General features: G+C 39.8%; 1 protein-coding gene across 1 annotated transcript in view; it reads left to right on the top strand.

Annotated features, from left to right (window-relative positions):
- Window positions 1–20,717, top strand: part of st18 (ST18 C2H2C-type zinc finger transcription factor) — a 70,017-nt gene that overhangs the window by 21,048 nt on the left and 28,252 nt on the right. Inside the window, exons 4-5 of the mRNA XM_088429531.1 lie at window positions 16,089–16,198; window positions 18,857–18,902. Coding sequence (XP_088285657.1) covers window positions 16,089–16,198; window positions 18,857–18,902 — 156 coding nt within the window. The remainder of the gene's footprint in view (window positions 1–16,088; window positions 16,199–18,856; window positions 18,903–20,717) is intronic.

Genomic DNA, 20,717 nt, shown 5'->3' with positions numbered 1-20,717 from the left:
ATCCGTAAATGTTAACCCGTCGCCGGCGTATTTATGGTTACATGTCTTTTTCGTGCGACTCCGCCACTGAAAAGTAGTGGAAAAGATGTGGAAAAATACGTTAAAACAGAGGAGACATTAGTGCAATCATGTTATTAGCCAATAAGTGTTAAATACTATGCTATGCTATTATACGCTATAAGCATTAAGTACGGTCAATTAATCGTTAAAGCATTTTCAATCGAATCGTTAATGTCTGACTTTCTGCAAGCTTTTTTATGTCTGGGGCTTCTTCTGCTTGAGTTTGGAAGTTTGAAAGGTCCACCCCACTCTAAAGAGGACACTGATTGGTCGTCATTGTGCTTGACATCACCTGATAGGCTGCCGTTGGTGGGAGGGCAGAAGGTAGACATGAAAATGGAAGAGCATGGGAGACTTGGTGGTAATAGTAAATTAAGCTTTTAAAAAAAAACCCAATTGCACCTTTGTTCTTGGTTTAACACAGAAACAACTCAAGTTTAACCTCACGCATCAATGCAAAGCACCCACAGCCGTATGTAGTATGCCGTAGCAAAAGCTCTTTGCAAAACTAAATTGGAGAACACATCTTGAGCAAGTCCAAAACAGACCGGGTGGACCATGTTTTACTCGAATGTTATCATCTAATTATTTGTCCATTGACAAAAGAAAAGAACAGACTCCTGATGGTGGAAACAAAAACACTTATTGGGACTCGTCTCAAATAGAGCACAAGTAAATGCTTGCAATTGCATTTGGTTAAGATCAATCTTTTCATCTGCCACAATAACATTGTGTAACATTGTAACACAAAAACATTGTATCTAAACAGTTTGATTTAATTAAATCAATTAATTACAGTTCTTAATTTTTATCAATTTTAATCTCTTGACCTCTCTAATACATATATATATATATATATATATATATATATATATATATATATATATATATATATATATATATATATATATATATATATATATATATATATATATATATATATATATATATATATGCACATATATTTACACAATTTACAGAAACTAAAATGAGCCCCCCGATATGAGTGTGTGTCTTGTAGGTGATGGCTTTTTTTTTTTTGGGCACAAATGTGCTGTCGCGGAGGCGCGCTCGCGCATCTGCCCCCTCGCGCGCCTGTTTGTGTGTTTTTTTTTTTTTTGTGGCTGTGGCAGTGGAGCGGGGAGCAGGAGGAGGAAAAGGAGGAGGATGGGCTACGGGGGGGAGGGCGGCTGTTGATGTGCAAATGCGCATCATGTTGAAGGGCCGTGAATGGGGAGGCGTGACGTAAAAGGAGAGGCGAGCGCAGGTGCTTATCTCCGGGCTGTCAAAGGCACACTATGTCATATTCCCGGGGACTACCTTTCAAAGGCGCAGCGCCGGCGCCAGCCATGGCCACCAGCAGCAGCACCAGCGCCGTACCGGGAGGACATGAAACTTTTGGGATCGCCGCTCTAGGTTGGTTTCAAACTTGTCCTCGCTTGTACTTTTGCCGCCGGAAGCGGGATGCTGCGAACTTGCTCACGATTGACGATACGCTCTCCGTCTGCTGACAAAAGTGACGATTTGCAGGATTTTTTTTGGGTTTTTTTTGCTGGAAAGTGCAGGTCTCCGATAGTTTGCGGGGGGATTAAACAGCTCAAAGTGTGACCCATTTCTTATTTAGACGCTCCGGATAGCAGGAGTAAAAATTGCCGGTTTGTTAGTGAGTCTAAGCCGGTCTTAGAGGAACACATGTCGGCATTGTGCGAGCAGACAAAAGCATTGTGGCGGGCGGCCTGTGGCTTTGACAGCGACAGCTGTACATACAAGAGCGTCAAGCGGACGTGTGTTTTCCTGACTTCGCCGGCCGCCGCTCGCGAGCAAAGTTTGCCCAGCGCGCTCCGCCGTCGCGCAAAGCACTCGAGCGTCTCCGTAGCGACTATTAGTTTAGTCAAAGTTCATCATTGACCAGATAAGAAGGCTTTCACGACTCCAAATTTGCGCTTGGCTGATTACCCCACGGATTTCATTCAGTTCTATGAAAGCTGCCTGCAAATTAGACACCTTTTCACACAGTATAGTTGACGGCGTCCTATTTTTTTTCTTTATGACCGTAAAAACTCCCTTTTTTTGCTAACGTCAGGCCGGCCGTATCCAAAAACGTAGAAGAGGAGAATCGGACCAGTGTTGCTTCACTTTGCGGCCTCGAGAGGAAAGTTGCTCCCCTAGACTTGAGCGAGTCCAGCTGCACCATACGAGGCCCTTCCCATTTGCTACTTTTCCACATCGCAGGCCGGCCGGTTGCTACACAACGCAGCCTCGCGAGCGGCGCCGACCGCCGCGAGTGTCCGCGGGAGCCACGGGAGCCCGTCCCGCAGGGGAGCGTTGCGCTACCTGTCCCCGCCGCCCTCGGGCGCCGGGCTAAAACTTCAGCGGCTTAATCCAGGAAAATGAATGATGTGGATTTAATTCAGCGAGGTCTCACAAAGCATCCATCTGCTGTCGAGCAGCTGGCCGAAGGATAAATGTAATTAATGACTTCACTTTTGATCAGTATTCCGCACAAAGACTTGTTTGCGCAAGGGTCCCATAAACAAAAAAACGTGCCGGTTTCTTTTTATTTCCTCTAAGTCAGGACCGGGGTTTTTACACCTGGGATATTTTGCCTTTGACAGCTGCTGTATATTACTTAGGCGTCATTATCCTGAGGTTTTTTTTTTAATTTTTGGTGGCAGCAAGTGTTTCCATTTCAAAAACTCATTGAAAGTAACATTGTCGAAATTTTTCCTTTGTCTCCTTTGAAAAATTTGATTCTCCATGGAATAGTTTGCCCTTTAAATAAAATCAAGTATCTATAGAATTGTTATACCTGCAGAACAACGTGGAAATACGCCGTTGATTTACGTCTGTTTTTTTCTGTAACCATTTAGTCTGTCACAATAACGGCAATTTAAAATCATGGTCAAAGCGATTGTATTTATATATCAGGTTCAAAGACAAGATATCGATCTGTGAGACTCTTGAGCATCCGGTGTCCCCGATGCAAAAAAAAAGAGCTGTTTGAGTGACACGGCAAAAAAAAAAAAAAAAAAGATGAAATCCATATTTGCACGCTTCCTTTTTTTGTGCGTTTTTTTTTGGCCCGAATATACATCCCAATGTACCTTGACGGCAAGCGTACCTCATTGGCCGCGCTCCGGCTGACTTGGCCTAACTAGAAAGCATCTGCTTATACCCTGGTGGGCTGGGAAGAATTAGGATTTATGAATTTATTTCCTCTGTTGTATTGTTTAAACAGCTTTGCTTTAGTTTTGATCCCTTCCTCTGGCCTTTGAGGCCGTTCCACGGTGTCAGCTGTTGACTGATAGTAAGAGAACTGCCTCACAGTGTGAATGAAAGAAAACTAGCGCTTGGTAAACACTGATAAGGGATAAATAGAAAGCGGTCAGGCACAGATAGTTCTGTGGGAGCCCAGATTGTGTGCGGTCTGTTAAAATGAGATTCGGAGCCTGTCCTTTTTATTCCGCCCCCCCCCCCACCACCCCCCTTCCCCGGTGCACCGTTTGTCTGGCAAATCTCCAGTGGCCAGGCTCGCCAATCCCAGGCTGCGCCATTCTCTTCTTCTATTTGTTTTCTCTCCCAGGCGGGGTCAGGTTGGCCAATAGACACGTCCCCCATGCTTATAGACAGCTGTCATGACTTCAAGTGTTCAGGCTCGTTACATTTTAAAGGTTTTTTTTTTTTTATGTCTGCTTTTTCAGGCGGAACGGACCGAAAGGACTTAGAGTCGTCGTTTTAAGATGCGTCAGGCGATCGGTGATACCGAGATGTTTTCCATACAAAAGTGCTGTTGACACCAAGAAGCCTTCAATCCTCACTGAGAAAAAAAAGAGATAATGCCACATAACCCCCATTTTAGCATCCATTGACTGGCTGACGATTCAAGCCTGAGCTGATTTTTAGGATTTTCTCTGGACTTTTAAGGCAGTAAATCCATCTGAGCTACTTACTCCACATATTCCTCCACGCTCCCTTTGGTCTTCAAACTTACATCTTCTCGTCTGTGAAAAAAAAGTCAATCGGTCATAGGGCTTCCTTCTACCGTGGCCGTATTTTATGAAATGGCCTTTCACTGAATGTAAGTGAAAACTTCCCCCCACAATTTATAAATCTCGTCTTAAAGCGTATGGTTTTAGTCAGTATTTTGACCCAGTTTTGCCTTTTTATGTTTTATTGTCACTTATTTGTCTTTATTTTAATTTGACTCTTCTATGAAGTCTTTGAATTGTATCACGTTGTCAAGTGTGTTGATTCCGTTCGCCATGGTGATTTTGCGCTTAAAATATATTGATCGATTGAGTAGGCCGTTATTACTTCTGCGGCATGTTTGAGGAAGCTTCTCCTTTACTCAATGTGATCGAAACCGATTTTCACTCATTTTTCATAGCCTCACTTTAACATTTTTGCATCAGAATATCAGAGGAAGCAAATTTTTTAAGTAAAACTGTAGCCACGAACCTGATAGTGGCAGAAATTGATATCAATATTTCCCATTGACAGTATGAAAGTTTTTTGTTTATCCGCGGGTTATGCAAAATGTAAAACCGACACCACTTTGATGACATTTGAAAGCGACTACGAGGAAAGAGCGGGCCGTATACGCTGGATTGTTATGTCAGACATTGCGCAATACTTTCCATGTATTGTATGACAGCGGGGCAGCTGCAGTGTTAATTAAGGAAGCAAAACGCTCGAGCTTTTTGATCCATTTCAAGACGCCTGTCACTAGACGTGATTGGGCCACAAACAGGCTCCAAAAATATGACTTTTCGCAATGTTTTGAGTATACTGTAAAGTGTAAAGCAATTTTACAGCAGGGCGACTGCATGTTGAAGGATGCAAGATGTCCGACTTTTCAAAGTGTTTTTTGAGCAAATTTAACACCTCTCCTTCAGGAAATGTGAGCCCACAGAGTGGGCTAAATAATTCATGCAAATACTTTCCAACAATATTTTTCGGATACTGCCAAGTGAGTGCAATATTTAACTGTATGCAGCATGTACGTTTAAGGCTGCAATTTTGAATCTATGAAAGACATTTTTCATCTCGCGCTCATTATTTTATCACAATATTTTGCGATTTCATATATATATATATATATATATATATATATATATATATATATATATATATATATATATATATATATATACACACACAGTATTTGGGGATAATAAACTTGTAAAATTAAAAGTTAGATGTTTTTAAGGACACAAGGAAGCAGGAATGACATTTTTTTGGGGTTGTGTAATGATATATCGAAAGTTCAGGTGCTGAAGTCATTTTTGTTTTCAGGTAGAGTTTGTTGTCATTTGTTGCTGAAAATGTGTGTGTGTGTGTGTGCATGTGTGAGGGAAAAGAGCTTTCCTTGAAGAGCGCCATGTGGTGTATTTACACGCAACGTCATTCAACCCATTGTAGCCCAGCAGCTAATGAGATTGCTTGTTAAGTGAATGACACAAAGGCTAAAAAAAAAAAAAAAATGCTTGGTTTGTCGGGTGACAGACACTCACACACACACACACACGCACACACACCATTTTCAGCGTTGAGGACAGGACGAGGCCCAGCGCTTTGCAAAGAAAGCCTGGTAAAAGGCTGACTTGAGCTCGCCGACACAGCAGACCGGCGAGCCGGATTCAAGTTGGGCCGGTTTCGCTTCGGCTCCGGGTCTACCTTCCGAGGAGCTCCGCTCCGCTTTTTCTCGATTGCATCGGGCAAGGTCAAGCGTTTAGTTTGCTCGAGATTCGGCACTGAGCTCATGCAAGCCGGCTTGTATACTTTTGTTTTGACGTTTATCCTTTATAGAGCTCGTTTGTTAGTCTTCATTGTTACTATTATTATTTTAGTTTTGATTAGGTTTAGTATTAGTTTCTTTATATACGGTATATGGAGTATTATGTGTGATTCCCAGGGGACTTTGGGGCCTTCCTTCTTTTGTTTGTCAGTCCAGTAATCTTGGATCTTGGATATCAGAGTAGTTAGTTAAAAGCTCTTTTTCTCCAACTCTCGTTTATTTCATTTTTATTTTAGTAACTTTGAAGTGAATTTGGGAGCAGACGACAGATACTTTTTACGATCGAAAGCAGCGATGTCATCAAATTGCTAAATGTATCCAAATTTTTATGACCTTTTCCTCCGCTTTGGATTATTCATAGCTAAAATCCAGGATGAAGTTCGGCTTAAGTTTGCATCGTAGTTAAAGAGAGAATATTACACACTAGTGCAGTGCTTCTCGATTATTTTTTGCAAAGCTCCACCTGGGAAAGTAAAAAAAACATTTCACGCCCTCCCCATCCGCCGCGGTGACCATAAATAAAGTCAATGTCTACAGAAATGTGTTCCTAAAATTGTATATTTTTTAAATCAACAAAAAAAAAAAAGCAATGTAAAGCAACTTTCAACAAGTGTTAACTTTTTACAGTGTTTATACAGGTTAGTCTGAAGCAGAAAAAAAAAACTTGGTTCATCAAGGTGCCTGGAATAAAGCACGTCAATCCGTATCCTTATTTGAATCAATAAATGATAGTAAATATAAATTGAACTTTAACACAGGAGCACCAATATCTTTAACATTTTATCCCGAAGAAAAAGATATAAAACATTGTGCTGATTTTGCTGATTTATAAAGTTTATAAGTCCGGCACATCTTGACAATGAGAGCTCAACTGCACCGCCTGCTGCTGCGGATGTGTAATTACACTTCACACGGCAAAAACAAATCCTGTTCCCGTGGGTCGTTGTATTATTGATTGTTGAAAAATAAATATAGTATTATATATATTTTTAAATTTTATTTCCCCCGCTTTCAACTAAAGTTTTCACCGAAAAGAAAACGTAATATTACCCCTAGATTTCTCACTTTAAATAATGAGAGTGATGGAAAACGTTTTTTTTTGTTTTTTTTTTCCTACGGCGCCACGCCACCGACGCATCAGCTTATCGTGCTCGGCCGGGACACGGCAAAGTGGGCTAAAGTCCATTGTGCCTCGTAAAGCCTGGACTTAAGTCAAATTTACATTTTGTTCAAGATTACTGCTTTTATTGATGCCCATAATCATATTCATGGACCATCTGCTGATTTTGGCAAGCATGGATCAAACTCGCCCAAAAAGCCTCCCTGCTAACCTTTTAAGTACAAAATAGTCTGGCTTAACTCTGCGGGCCCACAAGTGTGTGTGTGTGTGTGTGTACGTGAGAGAGATTGTTTGGATATTGGCTGCTGCTGCTGCCATATTTGATTTTATCATTATCTTCTTATCGAAGATCTGCTCTGTCTTGCTCGACGACGGACAGCGCAAAATGTCGGCGTAAAGCGTCGCTTCGCGTAAATGCCGTCCCTTCTTGTGTTTTTTGTTTTGCGCGCAAAATAACGACTTGAGCAGTGGGCATCCTTTGCCGTGTAAAAGACTTATGTTCCACTCATTCCAAACAAAGCTTACGCAGATTGAGAATTCATATGCCAGAGGTAAATCCCAGTTAACACGGATTTATACTGGCATGAGTTAAAGGACTTGAGTTTGTAATCCAGGTGGCCAAGGGATTTCTGCATACAGTGGCAAAAATGACCCCCAAATTTACATCTATGCCATCTACACGATCCTCCTTATGCGGTGTAATCTAAGATCATTAACAATCCTGAAAAGTGATGGATCAAATAGAGTGCAGGTTTCTTACTTTTGCGACCAAAAAGCGAAAGTATCGAAGTTTGACGTATTGGTGGTGCGTTAGACTCAAGAATCCGTTTTTTGGACCAGTTATCTGTTGCGGGCATAAAACATAAATTGGTGAATTTTGGGGTGCTTTGTTTTTAGGATAGAACGCCTTATTGTCATTGTACGAGTGTATGTATAGTAGATTCTCCGTATTCACTGGGAATAGGGCTCGGAAAAATCGGTAATTGATTTATAGCAGGGTTTAATACAGGGGTGGGAAAACGTTTTGACTCGAGGGGCACAGAGGATTCTGAAATCGGACAAAAGTTCCGGACAGGGAGCAGATGCTTGGAGTGTTTTGATTATCTACCTCACAAGAGAAAAAAAATGAAGGATATCTGGAAAACATTTACCTATTTATTGAAATTAAACAACTAATAATCAAATGAACAAAATACTTTTTTTTTAAATGTTATAGTTAATATTGGTGTTGATGCGGCTAACGCTAGCATAAGCATTGGGCAAGTAGTTAAACCGTTTTATTCCTGTGACATGGGGACACATCATTTTAACGTGCATTGAAAACAAAACTAAGATCCTTTAAAAAGTTCAGCTTTTTTTGTAATTGACGTTGTAATTTTTTAATGTAATGTGTGTTTTCCTGCACAATTTGAGAATGTGGAAGTTTACATAACACTCAGGACAGGGACACGAAGGGAAAGAGCCTAACGGGTACATTCTTCAGACAAAAATTGTCTTTGTGTATGTAATTTTCTCTTAGAGCGTGAAGTTAAGATTTTTTTTTTCTATTTACCATAAAGTAAATTGTTGTTATTGATCGTAGTAATTACCAAAAGGAGTGCCCACTTTTCATGCATTGTGGGGACACAATTTTGATATTGGGGATAAAAAGCATAAACATGAATGTAGAACATTTTAAGGAGGTTTTTTTTTTTTTTTAAACTGATAATGTATGTTGTTTTTATTGCTGTACGGGAAACCTGATCACATGTAACGCTTGGTAAATGACTAGTACAATAATACATTGCAAGATGAAACTCTTGGTCTTTTTTTAAAGGCGTGAATCTTAATTTTCGTAATGCTCACTTTTGTTCTTAAATATCTAAATAGTTGATTTTTTTAGTTCTTAATTACCCAAAGTAACTGATCACCTTCTACAGTACAATATTAGTAAAATAATTTGGAAAGAAATTTAAAACTTAAGTCTGCACTTTAAAAAATGTAAAAATATGTTTTTAGGATGGTTAAAAATCATGTGATGTACTTATTAGCATTATGTTATAAAGTCAAACTATAGGTAAAATATCATTCGTGTTGGTCTTGTTTCACCTGCAATGTCGGGACATTTTGGGGGGTATTTTTTCAGGTTAAATAAAAAGGAAGTTTCTAATTTGAGGCAAATTTTCCTGTTTCTTCTCAACATTTAATGTTCTTCTGAAGAATTCACGCAGAAGGCCTCATATAACTCAATAATTGATTACTTGAGTTCTTAATTACCCAAAGTAATCAATTACCTTCTACCAGCCATTTTTGACCATACTTCGGGAAAAATGTAAAATATGTGTTTGGGATGGAATGAGTTACCACAGTTACTGCTACCTTTATTATGGCACTTTTTACGTCTTTTTTTTCAGGTAAACAAAAACAAGGGAAAATTCCCATTTTGGGTGAATTTTAATTTTTCCTCCTGACATGGAGGATGTCTAATTTGGATGTACTTTGAAAGACTTCATGCAAAAGGCCTAAAACGTTTTATTTAAGGATTAGGAGCACTTTTGAGGGGCATTTAAAAAAAAAAAGTCAAATTTTTGCACAAATGTTGCTGTTTCCTCTCAACATGGAGGATGCTTAATTGTAATGTACTTTTGAAGACTTTGTGCAGAAGGCCTAAAATGTTCTTTTTGAGGATTAAAAGCGTTTGTAAAGTGGGTCAATGGTGCCAATCTTATTGGAGTAGAAGGTCAGTGGGCGGGCTTTCGATCGGTTGTTGCTCCTCTGTGTTTGGGGTTAATGTCAGTCTCCGGGGCGTAAATATACATCAACATCATGTCGCCTGCGGTGGCGAGAGCTCGTGCGCGTGTTTCGTGCGCGCGCGCGCGTGTGTGCGTGGACTTGTTTAATGACAGGAACAGCTGACTCATTTAGAGAGCGCAGTGAAAGGTAATTAACCCTGGGAAAAGTACAGCTGCCGAGCGAGCTGTTCACTTCAGCGCGATGTGATTAGAAATCGCCGAGTCCTTTCGCAGACAACTTTTTCTTCTTTTTCGCACGGGGAGACCTGCCTTTTGTACACGGGGGAGGATTAAGCGGAACGGCTCCTCCGCGCCTCCCGTTCGGGGACCACCTGGTGGCATTCACGCCAAAGGGAAAAAAAAAATAAAATAGGAGCCTCCCCGGGCCTATTGTTCCACCGCGGGCCTGGAACTTGTTTTTCCCCCAACACCTGTCCCCAAATTAGGCAAAAGCATGTCGACAACAGCATTCAAAGATCGCAAGTAGCCCGAGAGCGCCTTGGCAAAAGGTTCCGGCGATCCGCTCGGCCATTGATGCGCCCAGAAGATGCTAATTTTATTAGACCCGCCATTAACGGGCTTGAAAGGGGCGAATAAAACAGGCTGTCGTCGTGCGACGGGTAAACTCAAAGCAGACCAAATACGGTCAAAAAAAAAAAAAAAAAGGCAGCGATCGGACGTCTGATGTCGGAAGAAAGGCTCGGTACTGGGCGCCGCCCGTGTGAACTCAATTTAGAGGGAGTGACTTTGGAACGCCATGACAAGATTGGCCCAAATGGGCACGCGCGGCAAAGGTGTGGCCATCTGACTCTTTGATTGGGATGCGTGCTAAGCGGCTCCAGACGCAACTTTTCCCTGTAGCCGTGCCATCGCAGCAAACCCTTGAAGCCGCCCTCCATCCTAATTGTCTGCAAAGAACTTGCCCATTGGCCTCCTCTTACTGAAGCCGCTCTGTCTTAGAGCGGCCATTTGAAAGTCCTCCTTGGCAGAAGGAAGAGCCGAGGGGCTGTCCTGTTGGACGACTGCGAGAAATTATCCTGAAAAGAAGAAGAAAAAAAAAATCACAGGTGACGACGCCGTTGAAAGATTTCAAAGATCACTCGCTTGTGGTGAAGGGATCAAAAATAGTACATCAAAACGCATTGGAAAACCTTGTGAAATGGAGCAATATTGTCCTCCTTGTGCTGATGATTACTTCAGGGCAGATCCGAAATTTGAGGTCTATGAGGTTTTTAGACCGTTTTTGTGTTGTTTTTCGCCAAAGGATGACACAATCAAGGTAGTGTGATATCTAAGTGGTCATGCTCTGTTGAAATTCGACATGTTCTCATCATCTGGGTGAATTTTCAGGTCCCGAGTGTCTTCTTTCAGTGCTTTCCATTTGATGTGAAATCCTTTCGATGTAAAGATCGAAGGAGTGGACAAGATACTACACAAGGTTGAAAATTTTGGTTGTGACTTTGAAATTTGACATGTTGTCACCATCTGGGTGAATTTTCAGCTCCCTGGTGCCTTCTTTCAATGCTTTCTGTATGTTGTGAAATGCCTTGGATGTAACGATCAAAGGATTGGACAAGATACTGCACAAGGGTTAAAGTTGTGGTCATGGCATGTTGAAATTTGACATGTTGTCACCATATGGGTGAATTTTCAGATCCCTAGTGCCTTCTTTCAATGCTTTCTCTATGATGTGAAATGCCTTGGATGTAAAGATAATACGATTGGATAAGATACAGCACAAGGGTTAAAATTGTGTTCGTGACATGTTGAAAGTTGACATGTTGTCACCATCTGGGTAAATTTTCAGCTCCCTGGCGCCTTCTTTCAGTGCTTTCTCTATGATGTGAAATGCTTTTGATGTAAGGATCAAAAGATTGCACAAGATACTACACAAGGTTTAAAATTGTGGTTGCATGTTGAAATTTGACATCACCATTTGGGTGAATTTTCAGCTGCGAGTGTCTTTCAATCCTTTCCCTTTCGTGTGAAATATTTTTGATGTAAAGATCAAAATATTAGACCAAATATTGCACAAGGGATGGCACACTCCTGGTAGAATGATAATTGTGCTATGTTGAGGTTTGACTTGTCACCATCTGGGTGAAATTTCAGCTCCCTGGTGTCTTCTTCCAATGCTTACCCTTTGATGTGAAATGTAAAGATCAAAAGCTTTCTTATCAAAAACTATTACAGTTGCGTATTTCCTTCCTTTTCCTTTTCGTAAAAAACGTAAAAATACGTCTTTGGGATTGAATGAGTTAAATTTGACAGGAAACAAGGCTATGCATATACATATGTATCGCAATGTACTTTTCAGCCTAAAGCAAGTTCGTTGCTGATGCTTCCAAAAAGTGCACTCAGGTGCACAAACGATACTGACACTGCACTTAATGCGTCATTATGAATATGCAATTATCCCGTGATTGGGAGTGGATGGATAACTTCATCGATATTAATTTCAAAAGCAATGTTGGGTGATGTGATATTGAGAGCAAATTTCTGTTCCAGTGCCAAATTTCTACCAAAACCAAAATAAATAATGAGTGGGATTTGGGGGAATAAATGATTCCATAAATATATTTACATATTCTTTTGGTGACAAATGAAAAAAAAAAAGATTGATTGTATTCATGCCATTTTAAAGATTAAGCAATAAAGCAAAACATATAACCATTATCTTGGAGTCGCAATATATAATCTAGCAAGAAAATACGGAATATGCCATATTTCTGCTTGATTTGGAAAAAAAAACAATTGTAATGCATCCTTTTAAATGTCATTAGATTAGATTAGAAAACAATTTGCTTTAATGTCTAATTGATATCAACGACCATCTGTCTTTGAAATCGTATACAGTGCTTAACAAATATAGTCCGCCATCTGTCGTTAAAGGAGAACCAGAGCAGCTTTAGGAAGTGCTCCACTTATTTCATTTCACTCATTTCAGATTTGCGTTACCAATAGATCTATATCTTTATCTATATCAATATATATCTTTCTCTCTCTCAGTATATATATATATAGATATATATAAATGTTTTTGTTGTGTTTTTGTTGACTGATCAAGGTCAGATGATCAGTTTGTGTGTACTTGATTTTATGTTTAGCATTATGAGCGCTTTGCTAGCTATAAATTGCTAGCGCTCTGGTGCGGGAAAATCACCGACACTTGGGATCACATGATGTCTGTGGTTGGATGGGCACATCTGGATTATCTTTTGGAGGCATTTGATAATCGGACACGCGCTGATTTTGATCTGAAGCTTGCATCGACCGTCTTAGTGTATCTAGCCCACTTAATGTTTATGATTGGCATCTGTTACTGGGGTGAAAATTCAGTCTCAGGATACCAAAGATCAACTTGGATCCTGATAATCTTCCAATTAGACCTGACGGTCCAGCTTCTCCATATTTGGCATGATGCGTAAAGAAGGTGTCATGTGTGTATGTGCTTAGCATTTACAATGCTTAAGAATTTGATGGAAAGGTAGAAAAATATATTTTTTTCGCTATACGTGTATTTTGGTTAACTCTATATGTGCCAAGTTATCGGAAAAAGAAACCACTAGCGGGCCAGTATATTTAGCATTTTCACATATTTTTCACGGCCGACAGATTATTGTGTGCTCTGTTTATGTAAATATGAGTGTTGCCATATGAAAGCTTGACTTTCATTCTTCAGTTAGAATTGATGTAGGTAATAGCTGTATTGTAAGTGTGGAAACACTGCCATCCAATGGTCACAGTTATCACTACAGTGCTCAATTGGCTTATATTAGGTAAGCATTCGTCAAGGGGGTCAGCTACACTCCATAAAAAAACGTATTTGACCAGAATTGTATTATTCATAATTGTTATTTCAATTTATTATTACACTGAAAGAGTTAACATTCGCGATCATCAGCACCAAGCAGATCGTAGTGCAAGAATGACTCCCAGGATCCAATTTTTGGCAATGACATTGATGTGAGGAGGGTAAAAACGCTTCAACCGCTAACCGTCCCGATCGTGCCGTACGTAGCGAGGACACGCCCGCCCGCCCGCCGCCAAATTTGCTCACCCCGCTGCGACGTTTCCCAGAGGCCAAATGAGATCAAGCCCGACCTCCATTACAAGGAAATATGAAAGTGAATTGTCTACGGCTCGCCCTTTCTTCCACATAAACAGAAACACTTAGCATGTCAAATGAATGTGAAAATGATTCGCGGGGTAATGTGAAAAGCCACCCAAGTTAGCCCGTGCACGCCGCACTCCCCCCCCTCCCCCCCTGCTCCTTCCTCCCCTAGATCAGAGTGTAATTGCCAGTAATCAGGTCTGTTTGCCGCTGATAAAAGCACTCTGAATGCGAGGAGGCCTCTTTGTGTGATGACTCAATTATGCCAGAAGTGGCTCATCAAACCTGGCCCATCAGCTGCTTTAATAAATAAGGAGGAAAACTTGCTGCGGGCGCATTATAATTCCATTCATTCCATAATTAAATCCATTCCCCCCTTTTTTAACCCCTCGCGATCGCCGCCTTTGGAGAAGGGGAAACAAAAACAAGTGGGGGGGTTGGCAGATAGCGACCTTGCGCAGAGGAGCCATCCGTCGCCTATAATTCACTACGATAGCGCTGGAACCAGGTGAAGAGAAGGAGGCTCCCTATTGCAATCTCATCAGGAACCGTCGCCGCACTGACATTTGCAAATCTGCTCCAATCACGGCCCCGCTCTGGAAAAAAAAAAAAAGAAAAAAACTTGCGGCCGTACTCCATCACAATAGCCGCCGCGTTAATTACGCCACAAGGGCCGGGATAAGCGGGAGGGCCGCCCGACTCAAGGTCAGCGCCGGATACGCTCGCCGGCAGCTGCGCACTCTACCGACGACCGAGTAATAATAACAATAATAACCAGAACGCTAATAACAGGAAAAAGGATGCGAGCGGCGTCAGATTTTGCCGTTTTTCAGCGCTTCTGGGATGGGCTGCTAATAGCGGCGGGCCATGCTTATTCATGACCGCCGGACCCCACCTCCTTCCCCAGGCGCGCCCCCTTCGCCCCTCTGTGCTGGGAATGGAGCAGATGGGGCGAGGGGGGGTGGGCTCAAGGATGAACGCAGACAAGATCAGCCGCCGAGACCCAAAGTGTCCTCGGAGGAGCCTCATTTGTCTCTATGTAAGGGGGGGGGGGGCGCATAAATATGATTCAGCAGATGAAGAACCAACTCAAATAGTCATGAGTCTTTTTTCATATGCTAATGAATCCTCAGTGAATACCCCTCCCTTCACCCCCCCCGCCTTTCCCTTTTTTCCCCTAATTCCCCCCCCTCCCCCCTCTGTGAGCTATAATTAAGACGTTTTTTCCTCCCTTCACCCAAAAGCTAACGCAAATAAATAATTCCATAATAAGATCTGTGAAGTGAGGCGGGCAGAATGTCGTCATTGTTCTCCCGCGTGTTTTCCCTCTCGGATCTTTTTGATTCCCCACAAGCAAGCAATTTCATCTGCAAAAAATTATATATATATATATATATATATATATATATATATATATATATATATATATATATATATATATATATATAGAGCTCTTCCTCACCTCACTTCATGACATGGCAGATCATTATGTCATCCGAACATCGGAGAATAATTCAAATGTCATTAACAATCAGTTCCGGGGTCTCCTTTTGTAATTTATATCCGCTTTCGACAGCAAGCAAGCATATTATATAATAATATAATGTTTTAGGTTTAGAATGGCGTCATTCTGTCATGTGTGAGTGATTCCTGGTTATTGTGTATTGTTGTTTGTATTGTTGAGAAAAAAAAAGTATGTTGGACCAGCAAAATGTCATCAAATGTTTTTTTCTTAGTGTGGTCAAATGTATTTCGGTTAATTTGCACGATCAAATCTTCTGGTCACGGCTTGGACACACCAAATGGCAAATCGTATTTGAATTGACACGAATCAAATTTCCCATGATAATTTGACGTTTAAATATACACACAAGTAGCAACAGTTTTTTTTTCGTTTTCCCAATATCATTTGTTTTGATATTACCAGATGACGCCTTTACCTGCATTTTTTTTTTTTTTTTTTTAACGAAGGTACTGCTTGCCCTGGACATTACCAATATGAATGTACCAATACTTCAAATGCATTTTTCTCAGAAATTGGCCACATTCAAACTACTGTGATCTCATCATACTTTATCTAATATGAAAGTAAGTGAAGGATTAGAATATATCAATGTCTCAATTTCCGTTTTTAGTGACATAGCCCTGATTTTTGTAAAAACTCCTTACCTATTTTTTTTTCGTTTTGATCTCTTCTCACGGTGAATGCATGTGTTTTAAATGCAGGGAATGAAGCACGTGAGCGTCTGGTGAGAGACAAGACAAACGTGGACAAGGGAGGCCAGTGTGAAGCTGGCATCTTTTCCAACACAGCGTCCTCCAAACAACCAGCAAAGGTAAATAAGACAGAAAATATAAATTGGAGGAAAGAGCAGTTATAGGGACATGATCGTTTGAGTTTTACGTAATGTACTTTTTTTTTTTTAAATAAACAGTTCATGGAAGGTGATTTAATATGATGGGGAGAAAATAAATTCAATCGGAATTAGAAGGACATTTTTTTACATCGGTCCTTCTAGTAATGTGGGGCGGGCCATGTGAAGTTTAATTTCAACGAAATGAGAAGTTGCGTCTTTGTTTATTATTATTTCAGTCAATTTGATGCACTTGGTTATTGTTGTTTTTGTTTTAAACCCTAAATATCAAACTCCAGTCCTCGAGGGCCGGTATACTATACGTTTTTCGATTTTGCCCCCCCCCCCCCAGCACACTTGATTCTAATGATTAGCTAATTAGCAAGCGCTGTAGGAACTTGAGACTCATCCCGATCATATGAATCGGGTGAAGGTTGGAAAATATGCAGAATACCGGCTCTTGTGGACTGGAATTTGACACATGTTCAGGAAAAAATTAATTCAATTGGAATAAAATGCACCTCATTTTCACATGAAACGGGTCATCGCAAATTTCACAGAATTGAGCGGACATGAATGTATATTAGATCTGAAAATATGGATTAAGTAAAGAAAAACATGTTCAGTGCTATAATTTATTGACAAAAAATATATAATTCATAACCTTGCATCTTCCCAGAATCTTTTTTCTAAATATTTTGCTCATAACACATCGACATCATTCATATTCACACACACATTAAAAAGCAACATTTTGTAAAATCCCAAAAACTACTAATAACATCGCTGTTCGGCGTCACCTTCGCACGGGACCGACGTCTCCGTCACGCGCGGGGCAAAAGTGTGGCAAACTAACGAGCGACATTCATTTTTCCTGCAGCTAATGTATAGTGTTTGGGAGTTGTTTGTCTGAATAGGCGGCAGTCATCAAAAGTAATGAAGCCATTACCGGCCGGCAAGACCTGGGAGTGCGCCACATAAAAAGCTTGATTAAAGGGAATTAAGGTCCATCACTGCCACACCTGCTCCCCTATTAGAAATGGATGACAGGTCAGCGCCTTCAATCATAACAGCAAACCAGAGAGAGGAGTCATGTTTGCCATTACCGCCGCATCCTGTGACTCACGCCTTCGGCGGGCCGGCCGCTGACCGCCATTCGCCGCCATCAGCCCGCGATAATTATCTGTAATAGCTTTTATTTGGGAGCCGCCGGCTTTCTGCCACTATTTTGCCCAAAACGCACACGTACGGCCCAAACGTACTTTCGTGTCATTATTTTCTCTAATTCCGTTTGTCCTCACCTTTTCCTAACTTTTGCTTTTTTTTTTTTTTTGTTTGTTTTGTTTTTGGGTCCACTCCAGCAGGTAACGTGACGCGCTCAACTTCTTGACACTTTGGCCCGCCCTTTTTGGGTTTCATTCGTTTATACCGGGTGAAAATGGGTCGAAATGATCATGGAATAGTGAACGACAAAGACATTTTACACGCCGGCATTCAGGTGTGATAAAGTTGTTTTGTAGGAAAAGAATAATACGGTGTTTTCCGCACTATAAGGCGCACCTAAAAGTTTTCAGTTTTCTCAGAAGCTGACTGTGCGCCTTATAATCCGGTGCGCCTTATACAGCGCATAAACCTCAAGTCTTCATTTTGGGGGGACGAATAAATAAAATAACTTAATCACCATTTAAATTCGTTAATTTTTACCCCTGTTTTTCAGTTAGAAATGGTGTTTTTTACAATTAAAGTTTTTATAAAACACTGTTTATTTTTTTTCCATTTTAATTTTGAAGCAAGTAATACGGGAACAAGGCACACAGAATGTTTTCAAACCAACAAAACAACATATTTGAAGGTTTTTGTTGCAATTTGATTAAAAAAGATTTAAGTGAACATTTCATTCATTTAATTGTATACTTTTAAACTTGATTTATCTTGGTATTGGTGTTTTCATGTGTTCAAGATGTATTTTTCCCATTCTTCATTGTACTTTCCACCAATCGTCTTTATTCTTAATTTCTGATTGTCTTAATCGTATTCATAATGTCTTTGACTGATTATTTGTTTTGTCGACCTTCCCTTTAGCATAGCTCCATCTAGTGGATGCTTAACGCAACCCTAGGTACTACTGTAGCTTCTATTCTATGTGCCATATAATGCAGTGCGCCTTAAATATAAAAACCCTTTTAAAGTAAGTAATTAATTGAATGTGTGCCTTATAGCGTGGAAAATATGTTATGTAAAGAGCACACTGGCGTTGCCTCAACTACTTGTGTTTACGCATCACTTCTTCTGACATATTATTTCTCTTCAATTGAGAATTCCATACAGTATATATTATTTCTCCTGTCAGCCACATTCTTAATTTGAGGGTGTTTACATTTACGCAAACAGGTGGTTGTACTTTTTAAAAAAGTTTGAGTTATACGGGTTATAGATCGCCTCATAAAAAATTTCGGAAACGATCTATCTAGGTCTCATATTTTTAGATGATAAAAGCTGGCATTGAAACAGGGGTGTGTAGACTTTTTATATCTCATGTACACGTGGTTAGATCTTGTTTCTTCCAAAAAGCGTGATGCAATGAATCATTTTTTTGGAATTGGCTGTACTCGTGATTTTTTTTTTTTTTTTCATTTACAGATGGATTCTGAAGGCGAGGAGCAGAGCGTCAAAACGTGTGGCACAGGTGAATCACACACACACACACACACACATACACACACACATCTTGCATTGGGGTTTCGGGGTGTCGGTTTAACAGTCCAACTTTGCCAGCAGTGGATTTTGTGTATGATTTTGTTGGCCTCAAATACGGCACCACCGCATGCCTCAAACACTGTAAAAAGTGTCGCACCAAAAACTAGAAAAAAAAAAATCTAAAAAACTTATATATATATATATATATAAAAAACTAAAAAAATCTGCCAATGGGGTAAAAAAAAAAATCTTGCCTAGAACACCTAATTCAAGATTCATTTTTAATTTTTCAAAGAATAACCTGAGTGCAAAAGCAAATCAGAAAATAGTTCTCAGTAAAATGTACAATTTTTCAAAACGTAGCTTAAAATACACTAATAAATTAATAAATTGTACCCGTGCTAAACTGTCATTTTATAACAAAACAATCCCAAAAATCTATCTTAATTAGACCTTCTTTTTTAATCTTTTTTAATTAGACCAATGACTGTAATATTATGCAATACATTTAAGTAAACATATATCAATTTAACTCAAATTACATATTTCCAGCAAGTCAATATTAATAAGAAAATGCTATATTTAATATCTTGAAATATGCAATCTTTTTCTAAGATTTTTTTGCTGCACAATGGACAAAAAGTAAGAATATATTTTTTTATGATGAGACTTTTTGCAGCGAATTACTTGCGTGTGTGTGTTTGCGTGTGTGTGATTGAAAGCTTCTAAAGCGTATATGTCATGACGCAAGCGTTGAGGGCTTTTGTGGAGGCCGGCTTCTTGTTGAGATGCGTGAAAAGCAAATGATATGTACTCTTGTTATTATTGGGGTTTATCCATGAGACGGTGAAATTGATGGAACAATATGAGGACCACACACACACACACACACGTGTGACTGAAAGAAAAGCTTTTCATGTCAGTCAAGTGGCCCAATCTTTTTTTCTCGGGCTGGCGTCTTCCCAGGGCAGAAATGGAGGGAAGCTCCTTCTTTTTAATTTTATTTTGAAAACATTTTGGTGTAACTTGGACTACTTGTTACTATTGTGTCCATTTTTTTGGACAAATTCTTCCACTTTCTATTTACAGTATTTTAGCCAAGGGATTTTACATTTATGGTAGTGTGAAAACAAAGTGGTTGTGCTATGTTGAACTTTGACAAGATGCCACCATCTGGGTGAAATTTCAGCTCCCTAGTGCCTTCTTTCAACGCCTTCTCTTTGATTTGATTTGTTCATGTAATAGTAATACTTTTTGAAATACATTTTACCACTCGCTGTCAACTAAAAATGACCTCACTGTTGCTTAGCTAACAACCAATCACGGCTCAGCTTTTTTTTGAGTCTGAATCATGTGACGCGGGCAAGATGAGCCGTCGTATGAAACGTCATATTTGTTGTATTACATTAAAGCAATCAAATGAAAAATGTATAACTAATTATAGAAAAATAAAACAAATAAAGTACAAAAGGGAAAACTTTGCAGGTTTATTTTTTTCTCATATATTATCCAAAGTGATGATTTAAGAAAAAATCCGGACAATTTTTTATACTAGTTTCTTCAGCTTTAAATGTTTAAAATATTGGTGCTCCTGTGTTAAATGTCCCAGATCAATTTACATTTATTTATTTTTTTCAGCATTAAATGGTTCAGGTAATTCAAAAATATTTCTAGTTTAAATGTGCTCTTCAATGATTTTTTTCAGTTTCAGACTAAAATGTAACCTGAATATACCCTCTAAAAAGTTTTTAACCTTTGTTGAAAATGGATATATATTGTTTTCTTTTCTATTTTTAATCTTAAA

The sequence above is a fragment of the Hippichthys cyanospilos genome, chromosome 12 (assembly GCF_059441005.1).
Source record: "Hippichthys cyanospilos isolate Australia breed blue-spotted pipefish chromosome 12, RoL_Hcya_1.0, whole genome shotgun sequence".
Classification (NCBI taxonomy): Eukaryota; Metazoa; Chordata; class Actinopteri; order Syngnathiformes; family Syngnathidae; genus Hippichthys; species Hippichthys cyanospilos.
The sequence above is the reverse complement of the archived record's forward strand: the minus strand, read 5'-3'. Positions and strand labels throughout refer to the sequence as shown.